Source organism: Galeopterus variegatus, unplaced genomic scaffold, assembly GCF_000696425.1.
Source record: "Galeopterus variegatus unplaced genomic scaffold, G_variegatus-3.0.2 Scaffold2985, whole genome shotgun sequence".
NCBI lineage: Eukaryota > Metazoa > Chordata > Mammalia > Dermoptera > Cynocephalidae > Galeopterus > Galeopterus variegatus.
Window position 1 is genome coordinate 260,141 of NW_007729096.1, and position 23,642 is coordinate 283,782.

The following is a 23,642-nucleotide window of genomic DNA, read 5'->3' on the forward strand; positions in this document are numbered from 1 at the left end:
CTCTACAATTAGACTGTGGTGGCGGGTGCACAACTCTGTGACTAAAGGCCACTGAGTGGTAAACTTCAAACAGGTGATTGTGTGGTATGTGAATTACATCTCAGGAGAGTTATTTTTAATGTTCCAAGGCTTCTGCTGAACTCCAACTACTGCAGCCTTCCATTCGGCTGCGCTGGCCTGCTGGACCACGTGCGCGGGAGCTTCACAAACACCATGCATGGCACCCTGCACCGACAGGACTACGGGCCTATCAAGCACCAAATGGGGACACGTGCTCCACTCCTCAGGAGGCTGAGAATTGCCATGGCCTGCTCTGGAGTTCAAGGCAAGGACTGCCTGTTGATGGCACACAAGCCCAGTGTCCTGGCTTGACCTGGCAGTCGCCAGAGTGGCCCTGAGAGGCACACACAGACACGGTTCACCCTCTGCTCACCAGCCTCCTCCTCAACACCACAGCTGCTTGTGTACCCAGCCTTCCTCCTCATCAGTTTGTCCTCTGCAGCCACGGCAGCCACTGGCCGCCAGGGCCCTGCAAGTGCGTGTCTGCCCCACACTCTCCTCTGGACGTCTCTGCCTTCGTGTTCTGCATTTCCAGCGGCTGCCCCAGCACATGCCTTTCCCACTGCTCAGTAACAATCATCCTGCTGCAGAATTTCTTATATGCCTGTCCTTCTCATCTTTTACACCCACCTCTGGCTCTCTGATAATTACTTGTTGGGGAACAATCTTCAAATCTGGTAAAACCTGGAGGAAGAAGAATGCAAATATTCCCACAGAATTTGTCTTTCAGAGCTTGCTGCATTAGAATTAGTAAACCCATTTCAAAAGCTGTATCATTGCCATCACTGCTTCAGAAGCCACACCACTTAATATTTTTTAAAAGGAAATCATTATTCAAAAATATCTGTCAGTTGATCCAAGGTTAAAAAAAAACGTGCACACCTATGCCTATGTACATGGGGGGGAGCGTGTGCACATGTGCACAATTTGTACACGTGTGCATTTGTGAGTGCACCCCTTTGTACATGTGTGTGCGTGCATTGGCACGTGTGCACACCCCTCTGTATACGTGAGGCAGGACTTTCTGGAAGGAGGTCTACTACGAGTCTACTCCAGTTAGCAACTCAAATAGGAACCCATGGGTCCCCTCCTACACACAAACACCCTAACAACAATCTGTTTAAAGTGGAGCTGAGGCCACAGGTCCCACAGCAGCTCCTGGGTAGCATCCACGCCTCCTGGCCCAGGTCAGTCTCAGGGAAAGGAGACAAAACCAACCCTATACTGTCACTTCCCAGGCTTATCCACCACTTGCCATCAAACTGTTTCTCACGCACCTGTGAGCCTGTGTGAATGCACAAACACACTTTAAATGTGTCATTTTAAACACAACACTGGAGATCATAAGCCAGGAAGTATGTACACACTGTCAAACTCACATTCAGAAACCACCACCCACAGCAGCTTCAAGAATCATGAATCCCACCAGGTCTGGGGGCCACGATGCTCCTTCTGGAGAAGGTCAGAGCACAGGGGAACCTGAGGCACCTCTCGCAGGCTTCCTGACAGGCTGTCCAGCAAGTGTCTGGGGTGCCAGTAACTTGCTGAGGCTACCTGAGAACCTCCACAACACCAGAGGCCGCCCTGGGACACTGGTCCTAAGGCAGGTGTCACAGGAGCAGCAGGAGGCACACAGAGGGGATGCTGAGCCGCATCCAGAGAATGGGCAGGACCGGGCTCAGCAGGCTGGGGGGAGGGGGGATGGGGCTGTGGACCCCACGTGGAGATTGTGAGAGACAACACAGCAAAGAGGGTGAAGGCGGAGACCCCAGCTCACCACAGGGCTGCAACAGGGTCCTCGGAAAGCCTCCACCACAGCACAGCCCTGCAGCGACGGAGGAGAGTGCGGGCTCAGCCCAGCCCCCCTCACAAGCAGCAGCGGCTGCTCCAGGGCACTTCAGCCCTCAGCAACATGGAACGAGCAACTAACCTAATTACATCATTATTCAGAGCTGGATTCTCTAGGACAGCACCAGGGTTATTAGGTCAGTCTTTCCTAGGGAGGACAAACAGTGTCCTGACAGGGTCCTGCACTTGGAGCTGACTGAATTAGCAAGTTGCTTCCTTACAGAGAGTGGCCTCAGGACACTGTCCCAGTCCTTATCACAACACACCAATTTGAAGGCCCCTTCCAGCTGGGACAGAGGCCAAGCCCCCCACTGCGTGCTGAGGAAGCAGGTGAGTGTGCCATCCCGCTGCATTCCACATCTGAGCTCCCATAAGCAGAAGAAAGCCAGGTGCTCTGGTGTGGAGAACTGCTCTCTGGGCCCAAGGACACATTCTGGGTTCTGAGCCCGCCTGACCCTTCATCTGCCCGGGCGCCCGCCACCTCGCAGCATCCACACTGTGCCACAGAATTGGGGCAGTGAGGAGGTACTCGGACAGTTGCCCCGCCCTGGGTGTTTCTGGAGCGTTCACATGAGCAGAAAGGGTGGACCTCAAGGCCCAATGCTGCTGCTGCCCTGAGACAGGCTGGCAACTGGGAACTTGGATTTGTGGGGGATTCCCTTGCTCCTCAACTGACAAGGGTGGTCCGCATACTGAGACTGATTGTGCAAAGAACACTGGACTTCCCTGGGAGTCAGGAGCATTGGCACCTGCCAAGCCAAGGGGCCCCAGGAGCAGCCAGTGGGCTTCTCTGGGTCGAGACAGCACACGCACTCAGCGTGTTCCTGGGGGTAGCACACTGGGAAGTCCACATAGGCGGACAGAGGACAGGACCCTTACCATGCAGCTGTGACCATCCCAGGCAGGGTATCCAGAGGCCTTCTGCCCAATCTCCAAGCATGGGGCAACCTGGTGACCCCAACTCACAGACAAGGCTCTGCGCCTGTGCTGATCACAAACCCAACTCCATAGCCCCCACCAGCATGCCACAAGCAGGCGCTTCTGCCTGCAGACTGCTGCCTCTCCTGCCTGGCTCCTGGGGGGCATCACCTCCCCCGTGACCCCAAGCCAGAAGCCTGGGGACTGTCACTGTCCCGACTCCAATTCTAAGGGAACCTCCCAATGCCCAGCCTAGATCTCTGCCCACCTACCCCTGGGAAACCACAGCAACCCAGCCACCTCTGTTCACTGTGACCCCACCAGCCAGAATGTCTCCCTGCTCCCTGCCCACACGTCATGCCCACAGCTGAACTACACTTCACACCTGTACCTACACCCTACATCTGTACCTACCTCACACCTATACCTACACCCTACACCTGTACCTACAGCCTACACCTACCTCACACCTATACCTACACCGTACACCTGTACCTACAACCTACACCTGTACCTACACATCACACCTGTACCCATGCCTCATACCTGTACTACCTTACACCCATACCTAAACCTCAAGCCTGTACCTACACCTCACACACAGACCTACTTTACACCCACACCTAACCTGACACCTGTATCAATACCTCACACCTATGCAACTTTACCAGTACCAAAACCTCACACCTGTACCTCTGCCTCATACCTATACCTACCCTGTACCTGTACTCACATCCTATACCTGTACTAACACTTGTGCCTACATCTTACACCTGTGAATGCCCCAAAGTCTGTCAAGAGAACTGAAGGAGACCCTACAGCTCATAACTGAGAACACAAACTCCTGAATGATGGAAAAAATCCACCTACTTTTCTTTATTTTACAGACTTTGTTTTCCCACCAGTACAAGAGATTTGATAATCATTCCTAAAATCTCAATAAGACAGCATGTATCAGGAAAGGAGACCTCGCCTCAGCAAAATGTGAACAATGGGCGGGCATCCTCCATGATAGGCGGGGACTGGGGCATCCTCTGTGAGAGGTGGGGACTGGGGCATCCTCCGTGACAGGCGGGGACTGGGGGCATCCTCTGTGACAGGCGGGGACTGGGGGCATCCTCTGTGATGGGCCTCTGGGGAAAGAGTCACAGAGGACAGAAGCCAAAGGCAGGTCCAGACACCAGCAACACCCACAGTAGACGAGCAGACCTTTCCAAGAGAATCCCGACCCACCACCACTCCTGGTGCCACCCCCTACTCTCCTGGCCTGCCCAGGCTCAGCACCACCATCCCACCTAGGACATGTTCCCTGCATCACTAGAGGGGCTCGGCTCCCTCCCTCCTTCACACATGAAAATATCTGCTGAGATGAGAGGTCAAAGGACCAGCATGTCTAAATCCTATTTGCTCCTTAACCAGCAGCTTTACAAACCACAATAGAAAATAAGGCAGCTAGATTTGCACACGTTTCATTTTTACCAAGTCTGTGGGCACAGGAATAGTGCCCCTGGTGCTGAGGGGACATCCTCAGCAGCACAACTGCCTACCTCATGCCCTCCGTGGAGCGATGGCGGTGGTTGCGGTACAGCTGTGGCACGCCCAGCATGGCCTCGGTCAGCACGGCCAGGAAGCCCAGGGTCTCCACAAACAGGGCCGAGTCAATGCACAGGTACGTGATGTAGCCCGCCACACCTGTGAAGGCCAGGACACACTGAACGTAGTCTGAGAAGCTGCTCCAGTGCCAGAAGTGGTGGGGATCGAAGTCTAGGGAGACAGAGAGAGAAAACAACCTCAAGTGCATGTACAGGTCAAGGTCAGTATGAAGAGAGGCCTGAGCAGGTCAAGGTTGGTGTGAGGAGAAGGAAGTGACAGCGCCTCCTCTCAGGAGTGTTCTGATGGTTACGTGAGTTCATTTTATGAGTCTTCTAATGTGCCTAACCCATAATAAGGGCTCAATTACTGCACGCCATTATTATTACTACACACTTAGTTGCTAGAACAATATCTTTTGCCGATGATATTACTGTAGAAACCACATTCACAAGCACTCACACAAATTAGCAAATTAGATGAGGCTTTAGCAGAGGAAGCTTCAAGGGGACTGTGGGAAAACATCAGATAACGGAGATAAACCTGCCAGGGAGCCTGCGAGGGGTGACACGCCCATGCCTGACCACACCCTTAGGTCAGCAGGTCCAGGGCAAGGCTGCTGGTGGATGAGGCTGAGAGGCATTGGGGCTGGCCATCCTGTGGGGCTGGGCTGCACAGTGAGGGTGGGTTTCCAAGCTGCTCTCAGATCCAAGCCCCAGTTCCCACCCCAGTCCTTCACCAGGTCTGAGAACACTGCTGCCATCTGAGCTAGAAATGGGGAGGGTGGAGGCAGGGCCAGAGGAGGGATGAACACAGCGTGTAGTCTGAGATCACAGCAGGGTGGGCGTTGCCTCTCAGAACACAGCAGGGTGCGAGCCTGTGTGAGCTCCTGAGGAAGCCCCAGCTACAGCAAGAGCAGGCTGGACAGGTGGCCAGATGGACATAGGACACAGGTGAGGGTCCAAGGGACATGGGAAACTGCTCTGAGGTCAGTCTGGCAGGTGTCTTTCTATTTTACATTCTCTGGGAAAGAGTCGATGGCAGATGACTAATGGAAAGTTCTCATTAAAAAGTTTCTAAGAAAAAGATGAAATTGGACCCTTACACCTTACACCATATACAAAATTTAACTCAAAATGGATCAAAGACCTAAATGTAATTCCTAAAACTACAAAACTCTTAGAAGAAAACATTGGGAAAATCTTCATGACACTGGATTTGTTTGTCATTGACTTCTTGACATTGACACCACCAAAAACACAGGCAACAAAAGAAAAAACAGATTAATGGGACTTCACCAAAATTTAAAACTTCTGTGGACACAAATTAACAAAGTGAAAAGGCCCATGAAACCAAAGAAAATATTTACAAATCATGTATCTGATAAGGAACTTGGATCCTGAACATATAAAGAGCTCCTACAACTCAATAACAAGAAAGTAAACAACCTGATTCAAAAATGGGCAAAGACTTGACTAGATATTTCCCCACAGAAGATATACTAATGGATAACAACCACATGAAAAGATGGTCAACATCACTGGTCATCAGGGAAATGCAAATTAAAACCACAATGAGACACCACTTCACGCCCATGGGAATGACTACTATCAAAAAAAAACAGAATAAAAGGGCTGATGAGCATGTACAGAAACAGAACCATACACACTGCTGTTTGGAATGTGAAATGGTACAGCCACTGTGCAAAACACCTCCTCAAAAAAATTAAAGATAAAACTACCACATAACCTAGCAATCCCACTTCTGGGTATACAACCAACAGAACTGAGAGCAGGGACCTGAACAGATCTTTATATACCCGTGTTCACAGCAGCATTACTCACAGCAGTCAAAGATGTCCACCAACTGATGAATGGACAGACATGTGGTACAGACCTATTATTCAGCCTTAAAAAGGAAGGAAAGTTTGCAACATGCTACAACATGGACACACCTTGAGGACATCAGGCTGAGTGAACGAGCCAAGCGCAGAAGAACAAACCAGAGCAGCCAGTTTCACAGAGACAGCAGGAGGGTGGAGGCTGCCGGGCAGGAAGGTGGGTGTTGGCAGCTAGCGTTTAATGGGAAAAGGACCCACACAGCTAACACTCAAGGCTGAGGGCAGAATGTGGAGTCGGGAGCCAACAGGCAGGAGAGGACAGATGGGCCTCCAGACCCTAGAAGAGGTGGCTGCGAGCACGTCGTCAGGAGACATCAGGATGGAAGGGGCGGGGGGGACTGATGACCACAGCAGACCAGAGGGGGCCTGGGCCAGTGCTGCCCAGAGACTTACAACAGAGCTGCGCTCTATGAACTTCCTGGTGGCCATGCCAACACATGAAAGAAACAGGTGAAAGTCTTGCTAATCATATACAAGTATTTCATTTTACCCAGTGTATATAAAATATGATCATTCAACAATAAGTCAGTGTAAAAGAAACCTAAGCCACCTTACATTCTCCTTTTTGTGCTAAGTCCTTGATACTTGGGGCATGGTCTACACTCACGGCACACCTGGTGTTGCACACTCTGAGTCCCACCAAGTGAGAACCAGGCGCCTGCCTCAAGCTGCGTCTGCATGAGGGTGGAGATGAGGTCACAGGAGGAGACCCCACACCCTAGACCAGGTCTGAGCCTGAGGCTCCCCAACGAGATGGAGGTGAGCAGAGGGGCGTCTGAGTGTCCCAGGCGCCATCCTGGCGCAGTTGGGCCTGAAGAGGCCCTGACACGATCTCAACACAGAGGAACGAGGCCATGGCAGGAAGGGAGTGGACAGGATGAGCATGGGGCCAAGGCTTTGGTGGCTGGGGTGTGTTCAAATTTAAGGGGCGGCTGAATCCTAAAAAACACCTCACACCTGGAAAACGAAGCTAAGGGACGTGGGGTGAAGAGCCGGTAGTGTCCCAGGAGCTGATGAGAACCTAGGGGAGGCCAGTGAAGGGAGGGTCGGTGGCATCAGTGGTGAGGGTGGCAGTGGGTGCTGGCGCAGCCTAGCGGCAGGACCAGGCGCACTGCTAGACACTGGGGGACCAACGCTGGTGCAGCCACAGCCGCTGGCTCACTGCCCAGTAGAAACAACTGTCATGCGGCCGCCAGTAACTGCAACGCAGGTGCCGAGCCCACAGATGAGACGGCACAGCCGTTTTCTGCCAGCAGGAATGTGTGTGTGTCACACCGGGTGCTAATGGCTTCCCTGCAGCAAGGTGACCAGGAGCACAGAGAGTCCCAAGGCTGCAGGAACAGCAGGACTTCCGTGTGCTGGACAGAGAAGATGGTGCCCACGGAGGGAACATGGGGTCACAGACTCTCACCCCACTCACCCCCAGGGTGCCAAGTACCGAACTCACTGATAGCTGAGTTCACCTCGGGCCTGGGGCTTCACCGTGGCCCTGGGGGTTGGGCGGAGCTGGAGCCTGAGGCTGCCTCTGACTGGCTGGCCAGTGGGCAGCCTCCTGTTTCCTTCTGTCTCAGGCTCTGCTCTGCTGGTCCACACACCCCCACTGTGTCATGAGCAGGTTTTCCAAAGCTGTTCTAGCCAAACAAATCATCCACACAGACTGCCAGAACCTGTCCACACTGAAGGTTAATGTTGCTTTGCCTCCCATGGATTTGTCACCCCTTTTCCCCTGGGCGATGGAGCCACAAAGATTACTCAAAGCCGATCTCTTCTGAGCAGTGAGAAGCCCTGAAAGGGGTTAATCTCCCGGAACCCTCAAGAGCGAGGCATTCCTTCCATTTGGGAAATTAACCCCACATTTGGGAAATTAAGCCCTGCATTTATTCTCCAGACCAGGAAGTTACAGGAAGAGAACACAGGTGGGATTATAGTTTAACAATATAGGCTGGTAACTTTCAATGAAACAAGCAAAGTGACATTCTATAAGGCAATTTAAGTGATCCACCAACAAAAGTTGATCTTAGCAAACATTCCTTCTCCCTACATCAGCTTCCGAGTATCTTTACATATTAATCAGTAACCTGTCTGTCTTTGAACCAGCAACCTTGCTATGTTACAATTCTTTATCTTACAACAGAGTCTATAGCCTGGGGAAAATTTTCTGTCCTTTGCAAGGTCAATATTTGAAACTGCAAGGCTTTGGAAAACCAGGCCCTGTGAAGTACATTTGCTTTATGCATACTCCACAGTTAAAAACAGCCCTATGCTGGAGAGGTGAGGTCAACATTCTCATCGAGCTCCTCCACGCACAGTGAAGCTGAGCTCGCTGTCATGGACTCAGCAAGGAGATGAAGAAACAGAGAGGCCACTAGAGAGGTGGCACCTAAGCCAGCCTCTCACAAAACACAGCCCCGCACAGTCTCACTGGACAGGAGTGAAAGGGCAGGGAGACCGGGACACTGTCAGGGGCCCCTGTGGACACTCAAGGCCCTCCCAGAGCACAGCTACTGAGACCCATAGGTGGGCAGCCATGTGTCTGTCACTGCCACAAAACCTGGCTATATCAAGTCCATGAAAGAATCACCAGTGAGAAATGCAAGCAAAATTAATCAGAGTTAACACACCAAAAACATCTGCAAGGTCCCACCTAGAGCAGCTTCTCATCTCCTTCTCAAATCTCTACCTGGTGTGGCCTGCCTGCCTCCACTCCGGCCTCCACCACGTCCATCAGGGTGACCCAGAAGTCCTACAAGGTGTCCACTTCTGGACCCCAGGCCTTCAGCAGTTGTTCATACACGAGTGTGCCTGGTGCCCACATCAGCTCCTCAAGTTTCTCCTGTGTGGGCAGCAGCATCCAGGGTGGCCTGAACCTGGGCAGGGGCTATGCTGGGGTAGGTGGTATGGGGAGCATCACAACCGTCACAGTGAACCAGAGCCTGCTGAACCCCCTTAATATGGAGGTGGGCCCCACTCTCCATGCTGTGTACACCCAGGAGAAGGAACAGATCAAGACCCTCAACAAGTTTGCCTCCTTCATCGACAAGGTGCGGTTGCTGGAGCAGCAGAACAAGATGCTGGAGACCAAGTGAAGCCTCCTGCAGCAGCAGAATATGGCTCAGAGCAACATGGACATGTTCGAGAGCTACATCAACAACCTTCGGCAGCAGCTGGACTTACTGGGCCAGGAGAAGCTGACACCGGAGGCAGAGCTTAACAACATGCAGGCGCTAGTGGAGGACGTCAAGAATAAGTACAAGGATGAGATCAACAAGCATACAGAGATGGAGAATGAATTTGTCCTCATCAAGAAGAATGTGGACGAAGCTTACGTGAACAGGGTGGAGCTGGAGTCTCATCTGGAAGGGCTGACGGATGAGATCAACTTCCTCAGGCAGCTGTATGAAGAGGAGATCTGTGAGCTGCAGTCCCAGATCTCGAACACATCTGTGGTCCTGTTCATGGACAATTGCAGCTCCCTGGTCAGGGACAGCATCACCACTGAGGTCAAGGCCCAGTACAAGGAGCTCGCCAAGCGCAGCTGGGCCGAGGCTGAGAGCATGGACCAGATAAAGTATGAGCTGCAGACGCTGGCTGGGAAGCACGGAGATGACCCGCATCACTTGAAGACGGAGATCACCGAGATGGACCAGAACATCAGCCGGCTCCAGGCTGAGACTGAGGGCCTCAAAGGCCAGAGGACTTCCCTGGAGGCTGCCACTGCTGATGCTGAGCAGCATGGGGAGCTGGCCCTCGAGGACACCAACACCAAGCTGGCTGAGCTGGAGGCCGCCCTGCAGCAGGCCATGCAGGATGCGGCGCAGCAGCTCCGTGAGAACCAGGAGCTTCTGAACGGCAAGCTGGGCCTGGACATTGAGATCACCACCTACCACAAGCTGCTGGAGGGCGAGGAGAGCCAGTGGGAGTCTGGGATGAATAACATGAGTATCCATAAAAAGACCACTAGCGGCTACTCAGGTGGCTGAGCTTTGCAAGCCCGAGCTACAGCCTGACCTCCCACCAGTCTGCCACCAGCTCTGGCAGGAGCTCCAGCCCCTTCAGCCGCACCAGCTCCTCGAGGCTGTGGTTGTGAAGAAGATCAAGTCCCGCGATGGGAAGCTGTCCACGTCCTCCGATGTCCTGCCCAAGAGAACGGCCACTGCAGCTCCTCCCAGCCTTCCTCCTCCTGTGGCTGCCCAAGAGCCTGAGGGGGGAGGCAGCTGCACTGGGGAGTGTGGGGAACAGGAGACCCACCTGAGGCTCAGCCCACCCTTGGGGGGAGTCTACTACCTGGGGTACCCCCTCTTGCTCATGCCCCAACTAAGAACCAATTAAACTGTCTTTTGCAAAATAAAGCTTCCCCTGACTCTGCCAAACCCACCCCCCAAAAAAACACCTGCGAAAGTGAACGTCACATAACAAAGCTAATCTGTGGCAGAAACAAAACCTCACAGTTTCATTTTCCAAGAATTCCTTCTGAAAGCAAGAGGCTGCGTTACATGCAGGTAAATCCTGGCCCTCCCTCCCGTTGACCGTCTGCAGCGCAGTAAACACACTGGCCTTCACTTCCACCAGCCTGGCATGAAGGAGGGACCCTTGTGCATAAAGACCAGAGCCAAGTGTGGAAAGAAAATGGAACAGGGCCGAGTCACAACATGTACGGGCGTCCCAGGATCCAACGTTCAAGAAACTGTCCCTTCCTAAGGGTTGTATCCAAATAATTCATTTTAAGGACATCCGAGATCTTTTTTAATCACTCACTATGATGACCTTAGATATTAAAAATAATTCCTACTGCTCAGGTTTATAAAACTTCAACCATTGAGACCAAGTCCAAACTCTAAACAGAGCTCAGGAATCAGTTCTTAAATCGTCATCTTACGGGATCCAACCACCTGAAGATCTGAACACAGCGATGATGATGAAAATGCGCATCATGCTCGCCACTCACGTCAGCACTGCTCAGGATGCAGCCCACAGTAACAGACGTCCCCCTTCCAACACACCTTCCTGTACGTGCTGTCACCTGCATTCTTATGGAAAGGCCACCCTAACGGGAAAATCCCCCTTCTGCAGCCGAAGTGCCAACCCTCTGCATGTAGATAATGCACATCAGAGACTCAGCGATCTGGGAAAAGTGGGGCATGAAGCAGACTGCAGGAGCAGAGGCGCAGACGCATGGGACACATGGCACTAACCCAGCCAGGCCATGCCACATCTGCGTGGGGAGGGAATCTTAGAAACAAGAACATTAGGTGACTTTTGGCAAAGTTACATAGTTAGGAAAAGGAGAATCAAATATGTTTTGAGTGAATAATAAATCAGATAAGGTCTCTTCTCAGGAGGTCTTGGTGACGGCACTCTCATCAGGCGAATGCCCTCGTCTGCAACGGCCCTTTGCACGCGTCAGAGAACAGAGTCGCCACTGCCCACTCGCATGCGGCACGCCCTGTAAGACATGAGGACGATGCTCCCTACGAGGTGGGAAAAGACAGAACGAGGCCTGACCTGGAGGAGGTGGTATTGGAGCTGGGTATGCAGGAGGGAGGCTTCCCTTCCCGAAATTGTCTCCTGCCTGCTGGTCTACCACTGCTTCTGAAACGCCAGAGAAACGAGCCAGAACCAGGGACACCGCCTGGCCCTTTCCAAGAGGATATATCAGTGCACTGAATAAAGAAAAAGAGCCCCATGTGCATTTTAACATCACTTACTGCACTCTGAGGGGAAAGAAGAGAACAGAGGGTGCTGAGGGCTCGAGCAGGGAGGAGCCCAGTGATGCCCAGTCATGTCTCGACGGTCTGGCTCAATGTCCCTGGTAAATGCAGTCGTTTGTCCCTGTCCAGGCTGCTAACAACCAAATCAGAACGCCCAACTCCATCTCAGCCAGTCACCTCACCTGGGCTACAATTTCATCTGCTATCACCAAAAATCAAGGCATAGAGCCTCACAAAAACAGACACTGGTGGACCTAGTAATATACACTGAAGAGCCCCAACTCACGCACTTACCATGAGTGGGTGAGCACTCTCGAGGGCAGCAGAGGGACAGCAGGTGCCCAGGAAACCCTAGCTAGGTGGCCTGGCAGCCCTGTGTGAAGGAAGCAGAGCCACTCCTTGAGGCCACACTGCTTTTGAGAAGAAGGGCAGACACCCCAGCTAGACCAGCAGAAGGCTTCCACTCTGCAAATTCCAGCTACGGGAAAGGAACAAGAACCCATATTAGACGGGTGTGTATACCCAAGCAGCCAAGAGATGCCACAGGACAGAGGAACGAAAAAGCTGGGAAAGTCAAAATTGAGCTGCTGTTTCCCTTTCCAGCCAAGATGCAGTAACAGTAACCAGATTTATACTCTCACTTCGAACAACCAAAAAATGGACAAAATACATAAAGCAATGGACAAAATCTATGTTTTCAAGGCACCAGACATCAAGCAATGAAGAAAGGCAACAGACATCAAGAAACAAAGGACAGTGATCTCTGAGAGATCGGAAACAGGTAAGGTGAACCCCAAATTGTCCCAGCTTACTACCTTGAGAGCACTCCCAGGATGTGGAATGGGGTGGGATGTGGGAACCCAGGCCAAACCCGGCAAAACCCCTCTGAAGAGGAGATGGAACTGACAGCCCAGGAGACAAGGCAGCTACTGTTTGCTGGACAGGGCACCAGAAAGAGTGAGCTACATAGGAAGAGCAGGAAGATCTGCTGAGGTCGCCACAAGCCCTCAGCTGGGCACCACTCAATGCACACCTGTCACGAAACTACTTGAGGCCAAGGAGAGAAGTACCTGGACGGGTTAGCAATAACAGAGCCTGGCATTCAGAGGGGCCAGGGGTAGTGCACACTTCCATCAGCCGACCAGAAAGCCTCAAAATTCACGGGGTGCATCACACAGAACGGTCCTGCCTCACAGTGGGGCATAATTAGCCTGGCCTGAGCTCTGCTCTGGTCCCACCCAACTGATCTTAAAAGCAAGACCTGAGGGCCGGCCCGGTGGCGCACTGGAGAGTGCACCGCTTGGGAGCGCGGCGGTGCTCCCACGGAGGGTTCGGATCGCATGTGGAGACCGGTTCCTGCTCACTGGCTGAGCGCAGGGCGGGCGCAACACCGAGGGTTGCGATCCCGTTGCTGGTCCCCGATACGGGCGTGACACCGAGGGTTGTGATCCCGTTACAGGTCAGTAAAAAAATACAAAAAGAAAAAAAAAAAAAAAGCAAGACCTGAGGGCCGGCCCGGTGGCGCACTGGAGAGTGCGCCGCTTGGGAGCGCGGCGGCGCCCCCGCGGAGGGTTCGGATCGCGTGTGGAGACCGGTTCCTGCTCACTGGCTGAGCGCAGGGCGGGCGCAACACCGAGGGTTGCGATCCCGTTGCTGGTCCCCGATACGGGCGTGACACCGAGGGTTGTGATCCCGTTACAGGTCAGTAAAAAAATACAAAAAGAAAAAAAAAAAAAAAAAAAGCAAGACCTGAAAAGATCGAACTGGAGCAAGGAGCTTCATTATGCCCCATAACAAAGTGGAAGGGCATGTACAGGAACCCCAAAATACTCACCCCCCAACAAGGAACAATCACAAACCTGGCATCTGACCAAAAATTAGCAAGGAAATGTGACCCACAGTGAAGAGACAAATTAGACAACTGAAAATAACCCAGAACTGACGCAGACGTTCAAATCAGCAGACAAGGATATCAAAATAGTTATTATACCTGTATACTGCACATTCTAAAAGTTAAGTAGACACATCGAGAACACATATGCACTTTTAAAGATGAGAAAACATACCTGGGGATAAAAATTACAACATGTGATAAAAACACTGAATATGATTAACAGCAGATAGGCAACACAGAGGGAAAGATTAGTGAACCTGAAGACACAGCAGGAGAAACTGTCCAAAATGCAAAATGGAGAGAAGGGAGAATGTTTTCAAATGAACAGAGCATCAGTGAGCTGTGGGATGATGTCAAGAGGCCTAATATACATGTTACTGGAGTCTCTGAATTAGGGGAGGAGAGAACAGATAAAATTTTGAAGGGAAAAAAGGGGCTAAAATTTTTCCTGCTTTAATGAAGACTGTAAATCACACATCTAAGAGGTACAATGGATTCCAAGCACAAAAAAACAACAACAAAAAAGAAAACAATATGCCAGCAGTTTAATTTGGGAAGCAAATTAAACCCAAAGCAAGTAGAGAAAAGGAAATAACAAGGATCAGAGCGGGATCGATAAAATAGAAAACAGAAAAATAGAGAAAATGAATGAATCCAAAGCTGGTTCTTTGAAAAGATCAACAAATGGATCAACCTCTAGGTAGAATGATCAGGAAAAAAAGAAAAGATGCAAATTACCAATATCAAGAATGAAACACGCGACATCACTGCTGACTCTACAGACAGCAAATGAACAATGAGGAGACAGTATATACTATGGGCAACTTTATGCTAATAAATTCAACAACTTCGATAAAACAGACAAATGAAAGACGTAAACTACCAAAGCTCACTCAAGGTTAAATAGGTAACAAGAATAACACTACATCTGTTAAACAAGTTACATCTATAGCTAAAAATCTTTCCACAAAAGTTCACTCCAGACCCAGATGGCTTCACTAGCGAGTTCTACCAAATGTTTAAGTTAGAAATTTTACAGAAACTCCTCTAGAAAACTGGAAATTGGAAATAATTGCCTACTCATTCCATAAAACAATATTGCTCTGATACCAAGACCAAATAAAGGCATAAAAGGAAAACTATAGACCAATATCCCTCACAAACGTAAATGCAAAAATTCTCAACAAAAGCTTAGTAAATCAAATCCAATGATTTATAAAAAATTTAATGCACCATGACCAAAAAGGGTTTATCCCAGGAATGCAAGATTTTTTTAATATTTGTAAGTCAATCAATGCAATTATATTAATAAACTAGAAAGAAAAACATGATCATGTCAACAGATGCAGAAAAAGCATTTGATAAAATTAAACATGCATTCCTGATATTAAAAAAAAATCCTTAACAACTGACGAATAAAAGAGAACCTCCCCCATCTGATTTTAAAAACACAGAAAACCTACAGCTGACATCATACCCAGTGGCAAAACACTGACTGCTTTTCCCCCAAGGTCAGGAACAAGCCAGGATGCCCACTCTCTCCACTGTGGTTCAGCACTGTGCTAGAAGTTCAGGCCGTGACAATTAGGCAAGAAAAATAAATAAAAACATCCAGGTTGAAAAGAAGTAAGTAAAAAACTGTCTCTATCTGAAGATGACATGATCTAATTTATAAAATATCTAAGGAATCCCCTAAAAACCACTGGAATTAATAAATGAGTTCAGCAAGGTTGCTGGCTATAAAATCAATATACAAAAATAAGCTGCATTTATGATTACTAGCAATGAATAATGAGAAATTGAAATTTAAAAAATAACCCATATATGATAACATTAAAAAATATGAAATGCTTAGGGATAAATGTGACACTGTGCAAGAGCTATACACTGAAAACTACAAAACTTTGGTGAGAGAAATCAAAGAAGACCTAAGCAATAAATGGAGAGATACACAGTGTCCATGTGTTCAAAGTGTCAACACTGTTGTGTCTGGGTCCCCAAGACCATCCCAGGCTTGGTGATTTTCTAGGAGGACACCCACAGGTAGTCACATTCACAGCTATGATTTATTATGGCAAAAGGATATAGGAAAACCAACAAAGAGAAAAGTCTCATCGGGCAGAGTCCGGAGGAAACCAGGCACAGGCTTTCTAGAGACTTCTTGGAGTCACATAGGACACGGCTGTTCTCCCAGGGACGGGCCTCAACAACACACGTGAACTGCTATCAGCCAGCTGCGACAACACGTGTGAAGTGCTTCCCACCAGCCACGACAACGCACGTGAAGTGACATCCATCAGCCGTGACAACAAGTGTGAAGTGTGGTCCGCCAGCCATAACAACACGTGTGAAGCAGCATCTGCCAGCTGTGACATGCCAGGAAAGCTCACTGGAGACTCAGACTCACAAAGACAGATAAATAAATCCATGCAACAGAGCAGGGTCCAGAAACAAATCCACGCACACATGGACAGCTAACTTTCGGCAAGGATGCAAAGACAATTTAGTGGAGAAAACACAGTCTCTTCAACAAAAAGTACTGCAGTGACGGGATATTTGAACCTCCACACACAAAAACAATGAAGTTGGAGGCATGTCTCACAGCATAAACAAAAATTGATTCAAAGTTGGTCACAGACCTAAATGTAAAACCTAAAACTTTAAAACTACTTGAAGAAAACAGGAGAAAACCCATGTGGCCTAAACGTAGACAAAGATATCTTAGGTATGACACCAAAAGTGTAGTCCATAAGAGAAAAAATCGATAAACCAGATTTTATAAAAAATTTAAACTTCTGTTTATCAAAAGATACTATATAAAGAGAATAAAAGGACAAATCACAGTCTGGAAGAAAATGTTACAAATCACATATCCGATAAAGGACCTATATCAAAAATATAAAAAATTCTCAAAACTCAATAAGAAAACAATCAATTTAGAAGTTGGCGGAAGATTTGTACACTTCACCATCCAAGATACATAAATGACAAATAAGCAGATGAAAAGATGCTCAACACCATGAGTGAGATGCAAATCAAAACCACAATGAGATGCCCGGACACCACTTAAAGGCTGAAAATGAAAACCGCAGGGCTGGCCAGCTAGCTCAGTAGTTTAGAGCATGGTGCTGGTAACACAAGGTCCCTGTAATGGCCAGTTTCCAAAAACAAAAACAGTCTACAGGACACACAGATGAGGACACAGAGCAACAGAACTCACACACTGCAAAATGGTGAAGCCCTCTGGAACACAGCTTGGCAGTTTCTTGAAAAGTTAAACATCCTCTTACCATACGATCCAGCCAGTCTCATCGCAGCTCTATCTGCAACAGCCAGAGACAACCCAAATGTCCATCAGCAAGTGAACAAACAAGAACCCTGTGGTACACCCACATGACAGAATGGAAGGCACTACGGTACACACTACCACCCAGGCCAAACAAAAGAAGCCAAACAAAACAGTACACACCATAGGATTCCATTTATGTAAAGCTCTAGAAAGTACAAATGAACACACGTGACAGATGGCAAATGAGTGCTTGCCTGTGGGGTGGGGGCTAGAGATTACCAAAGGCACAGGAAGCTTTTGGAGGTGGTGGGTGTTGCACTGTCTTAATTTGGGTGAAGGTTGTTCACGGCTATACACATACACCAACACTTATCAAAATCGCAAACTCTAATTAGGTGCAGTTTATCTCATGCCGATTACACCATGATAAACCTGGGAGAAGAAAACTGAGCTGCCTGAGGCTTGGGGGCAGGAGGGACTCATGGAGCTGAGAGGACACCTCCAGCCATGGGTAACTGCACCTGTGCCACTCAACCTACTTCCAGAGCTGCCCTGCATCGACTCAAAGTGGTGGTGGAATCATCTGGTGCTTCCCTCAAAAGAAAATGGGAGTTTTCCATCCGCAAGGCAGCTGCCAGTCAAGACCCGGGCTCCTTTCCAGTTTCCAGAGACCAATCTTCCCTGTCACCACGTGAGCATTGCTTAGACACGTGTGGGACGTGCCCACCCATGGTCCAAGTCCAAGATCCACCTTTGCACACTGCCCAGCACACACATGCCAACATCCCTACTGGGCCCCCCTTGCTATAGGAAACATCTCCAACTATAAACCACACTCCACTCCACCGAGACGCCAGCACCACCCCTGTCTTGTTCAAGATAGCGAACATGACTCATTCACCTCCCCTCCTTCAGTAAACATCTGTGTCTATCAGGCCTGGCTGGCGCTGAGCCCGCGTCAAGGCACTTGCAATGAGCCAGGCCTGCTCCTAAGCTTTAAGTGCACCAGCTCATCTGATCCACTCTGAGACACAGCCCACAGCAGGCACTGGCATCTGAACACACCCACAGACTTCCGCTCCTTCACACCCACACTCCACGGTCAGTCGGTTGCCCCCCGTCACCCCGGGGGCACTTAGAACATCCACATCTGAGGCCGGCCCGTGGCTCACTCGGTAGAGTGCGGTGCTGATAACACCAAGGCCACGGGTTCGGATCCTATATAGGGATGGCTGGTTTGCTCACTGGCTGAGCGTGGTGCTGACAACACCAAGCCAAGGGTTGAGATCCCCTTACCGGTCATCTTTTTAAAAAAAAGAAAGAACATCCACATCTGGCAGGCCCCACATCTGTTCTCTTGGGTCTTTGGAATACAGGGGAGGCAGGGCCACCCCCAGCCCCATCTCCACCTACTAACAAGGTGGGACCCCTCCAGGGGACATGGACCCCTGCAGGAAAAGCCTGGAAACATAGGGAGTCTGGGGGCAGGTGCGCTTCCCTGTCCTTGCCTGATGATGAACGTTCAGAGATAAAACCTCAGAAGAGCCTGTCTGAGGAACACACCCAACAGGGATGCTTCAGAACAGCTGGATTTGGCCTCAAGGTGGACACGAAGAGGACCGCAGTGTACTGAGAATAGCAGAAAGTAAACCTACAGTCCTGCCTTTCTTCCGCCCACCCAGCTAGCCTGCACTGGCAGTTCCCACATCCTTTACACTGTGCAGGAGTGACTGTCCTCAACATACCACTTGCTCCCTACAATGAATGCTGGCTCCGGGGAATCCTACAGGACAATCCACGCCACAGGAACAAGTCTCTGCAAACAGCACCTTAAAAATACTTCAGCTCAAACACCAAATACTATGTACTCTTCCGGGATTCTCCTGAGACGAGACATATTTTTAGCAAGAAAAATACCCAACACATTAATGACCTCGCAGTCTCCTGTTTGCAAATTAAAACTGGATTTTCCATGAAGTCCCAAATATAAGCTGCAGCTCTGGAGGTTTTCACATAGCTTCAGCCTGCCCTCGGTCTACCTTCTCTGCATCTAAACTGTGTCTTTAAATCTACTGATTCTAAAAAACAAATAAATAAATAAATAAATAAATCTACTGATTCTTGTGTCCCCCAAACAAGAATGTTTCACTTTTGCCTTGCGGGGATCATCGCCTTGCTGGTATCCACCACTTCAGGGGAAGGAAGGGTCTAACATCCACCCAATTACTCGGACTCAACACAACAGAGGATGGTTTCTAAACCTAACCAGGGATGTTACCCACGAATATATAACAAATCTCTTCTACAGTTTGATTTTTCAATGTCATTAAAAAAAAAAAAGACTAACTCGGAGAACAAGGCAACAGCATACACCATACACTGTGAGATGACACACCGCATGCACCACGCACGGCATCTGTGCACGTCACCCACGCCCAATCCAAAGGCCCCCTACCCACCCGGCTGTCCAGCTGAGAGGTGTGAAGGAGCTTGCCCTGTCCCTAGGCTGGCCTGGCTCGTGCAGAAACCCCAGTGAGGAGCTGCTGTCTGTCCTGGGACTGATGCTTACACTCCACCCGAGCCTCAGCCGTAGGCCCGAGGTGCAGCCTCCCGGGCCTGTGTTGCCAACCTGACAGTGAAAGTGACAAGGTCTCAGCCCACCACGGGGCTAGGAGCATGCAGAAGGGGCCAGGAATGTGGCGCTCTGTGGCAACCGCCTCAAGATCCTGCACAGTCTCAGCTCCAGCCTGTGCTCATGCTCGAGGAAACCTGTGCATGGCTTTCCCCATGTTAGGCCCTACCCAGACCTGCCTGAGCGTGGCAGGCACCGTGGCTCTGAAAGAGGAGCCTGAGGCCAAGAGGGGCATTCTCGAGGACACTGAGAAGGGCACAGGAGTCTGTCTTGGGCCTCTGATCCCACTTCTCCAGGCCTCTCCCTTCCGGATGAGCCCCTTCAGGCAAGAGTGCTAAGAGCTGACCTTCAGAATTTAAGTAAATTCCTCACAGAGTGAACTTCTGCCTCTGGACCAGGCTAGAGAGAGGCCAGCAGCCCAGTGCATGCTCAGCACAGCCTGAGTGCGATGGCCGGGGCCCAAGGTCCCAGGGGCAGCCCCTCAGGAGTCGTGAGGACCTGGTCCCCATGTGTCTGACCCCTCTAGGGCTGAATCACCCGAGCTGTCAGTCATCCTAGAGGCCAGCAGAGCAAGCACAAAAGAGCCACTGCAGAGAGCCCCAGCACCCCTGGGTTTACCTCCTGAAGGTGGAAAGGCCAAGAAAAACTGTGAGCTCACAGGTTTAACACTCTACTAAGTAAACAACCTAAAACCTCCAGGAGAGTTGAAGACGCAAGTATTCCTTCTGAACATACGTGATTTACAACAACACAAATAACCCAATTAAAAAACAGGCAAAGGACCTGAATAGACATTTCTTCAAAGATCACACACAATTGCCCAGAGCACAAGAGAAGAAGCTCATCGGTCACAGGGAAACACAGATCAGAACCACAGCGAGACACCACTCCACACCCACAGGAAGCGCTGGTGAGGACGTGGCGGAAGGGCATGCAGGTGCCAAGCCACACTGGAAAGGTCCGACAGTTCCTCTGTGTCAAACATGGAGTTCCCTATGACCCAGCAACTCCACTTCTAGGATATGCCACAAAGAACTGAAAACGTATGCCCATGTAAAAACTCATGCAGGAATTTTCACAGCAGCACTGTTCACAACAGCTAGAAGGTAAAAACAACCCCGATATTCATCAGCAGATGAATGAATAAACATAACATGGTAGATCCACCTCAAAAAAATTATCCCAAGTGGAAGAGGCCAGACACACGGCAGCACACACTGTATGATTCCATTTACATGGAATGTCCAGAAGAGGCAAATCTACAGGGACAAAGCAGGTCAATCATCATAACGGCGGGGATAAGAGGGAAACTGGCAGCAGGGACAGGTTCACTCTAGGGGGCGCACCCAGGGAAGGGCGAGTGGGAAGGCCGGTGGGGGGAGTGGGCGGGCGACTAGGGACACACCGCAGCCATCAACAGAGGTGCCACTCACAGACGCCGGGGACCATAGGCCCAAAGTCACTCACACTCATCCTGGGCAGACAGCCCGGCGGCAGAGTCCTCTGTGTTTTTAAACCGACCTCAGCGAGACAATGATGAAACTCCTAAACCTCCTGGTGAGGCAATGAGGCTGCAGAAGCAAGAGGCACATCAGCAGACCTCTGTAATGAGTGACCCACAGTACAGCGAGACCACTCTGGAGTCGGGGACACAGGAGTGTGTGCAGCGAGCCCAGCCCTCTTTCCCTGCGGGGACCCCACGAGCCTAAAAATCGCTTTCCAAAGCATCAGCCAGGGAGAGCTGAGAAATTAAGAGTCAAATAAAAATGCGAGTGTTTCCAAAGCCCAAGACCCTTCCAGATGCAGTTGCAACAAGAGCAGCCTTCCCTCCCACTTGCCCCACAGCGTCCGCACCCACAGCTGGCTGAGGGCCCTGGGGCCTGGAGGGCCTGTGCTCTGGTTGTAGGACCTGCGCCTGGATTTCAAAGACTTAGTACAAAAGAATAGGAATATCCTATTAAACATTTTCATATTGACTACATGCTGAGACAATATTCCACTACAAAAAATGGAACATTAATGTTGCCCATTTCTTTCCACTTTTTAAAAATGTACTACTAGAAAAATACACACGTGGCCCACATTTTGGCTTGCATTACACTTGCTCTTCCACAGGCAGTGCTGTCCAGCGATTCACAGTCACACACCGCTATCAGACACATCCCCTGAGGGCTGTGAGCCAAGGACAGATTCAGAGGAAAATTCGGAGCCTGGTGCCTCCCAGGCTCACAGGCCAGAGGCAGGGACACACATAGAGGGGAGCTGCTGTGTTAGGAGCAGGACAAGAGGCAGTGATGCAGCGTGGGGACAGGGCCTGTTTGGGTGGGTGTGCGCACCACCTGGGCTCCAAGGACCGGCTGTAAAGAGCACGAAGGGGCTCGGAGCTGAAGCTGCCAGCTGGGGGCCAAGCAGGGTCCCAGAGGGCCCAGACCTGAGCCTTGGATCTCCGTGTGAGCAGGGGGGCAACATCCAGGCAGAGAGGGGGACACAGCCTGCGCCTGCGGTGAGAGCCCACCACAAAGGAGGGTGTGTGGCTCGTGGAAGGAACATGTGCTTGGGGAGGCCTGTTTCCTCGTCTATAGGATGGGAAAGATAACAGCACCTGCACAGGCCAACGTTAGAATTAAATTAGCAGTTTCACATAAAGACGTAAAACCGTCTGGCACAGAGTGCCCAACGTCAGCTACGTTTCTTTAAAAAGTCTACTATCCTATACCTGGGAAGTTTTCTGCCAGTATTTTGTTGAATATGTTTTCAGTGCAATCTCCTTTTTCCTCCCCTTCTGGAATACCTATGACTCGGATATTTGAGCGCTTAAGGTTGTCTGATATCTCTCTCAGATTTTCTTCAATGCCTTTGATTCTTTTTTCTTTTTTTTTGTTTGCTTGTGTTATTTCAAACAGCCCATCTTCAAGTTCAGAGGTTCTCTATTCAACTTCCACAAGCCTGCTGGTTAAACTCTCCGTTGTGTTTTTTATTTTGCTGAATAACTTCTTGAGTTCGGCAAGTTCTGCTACATTTTTTTTCAGGGCATTGATTTCCTTGTACACTTGTACATTTCCTCTTTTAGGTCTTGTATACTTTTCCTCATTTCATCATGATGTCTAGCTGAGTTTTCTTGTATCTCATTCAGTTTCCTTAGAATTATCACTCGAAATTCCTTGTCAGTCATTTCAAGGGCTTCTTGTTCTATAGGATCTAGAGCTTGAGATTTATTATCTTTTGGTGGTGTACTTTCTTGATTTCTCGTATTTCTGGTATCTTTTCTTTGATGTTTATTGATTGTGGCAGGGGGTTTCACAGTCCACAGATCAGATGAAATGAGCGGAGTATCTTCTGTTCCACTGGGCAGTCTGATGAACACAGCAGGCAGACTCAGAGGAGAATCGAGGGCAGTGCGCGGAGTCCCCGGTCCCAGTGCAGCCACCGCCCGAAGGCTCCAGCTTGGCTTGATATGTTGGGGCACCTGGTTCTGGAGGGCTCTGATGTTCGGGTGAGGAGGGGCCGTGCTGCCGCCGACGGGTGAGGAGGCGGTGCTGCTGCTGCTGCTGCTGCTTCCGCTGCCGCCACCGCCGCCACCACCGCTCCGGTGCCGGGTTGGTTCCTGCTGCTGCCGCTGAGCCTTTCACGGCAGTATCCTCGTGGGCCAGTGGAAGGGGGTCTTTGTCCCCATCCTCGGGGGAAGCGGCGCACTTTTCGGGAGTGGGGCTCAGGCGATGCCAGCGGATTTTCTTCACTCAAGGAGCAGAGCCACGGGTCTCGTCAGTTACATAGGGAGTCGCCATCTTGGATATTCCAGAAAT

General features: G+C 50.2%; 1 protein-coding gene and 1 pseudogene across 1 annotated transcript in view; one reads left to right on the plus strand and one right to left on the minus strand.

The window, feature by feature from the left end:
- The window catches only part of PQLC1 (PQ loop repeat containing 1), a gene marked incomplete at its 5' end in the record, with an annotated part of 66,835 nt that overhangs the window by 13,999 nt on the left and 29,194 nt on the right, over nt 1–23,642 (minus strand). Inside the window, one exon of the mRNA XM_008583636.1 lies at nt 4,374–4,590. Coding sequence (XP_008581858.1) covers nt 4,374–4,590 — 217 coding nt within the window. The remainder of the gene's footprint in view (nt 1–4,373; nt 4,591–23,642) is intronic.
- On the plus strand, nt 6,995–10,645 carry LOC103599488 (annotated as a pseudogene).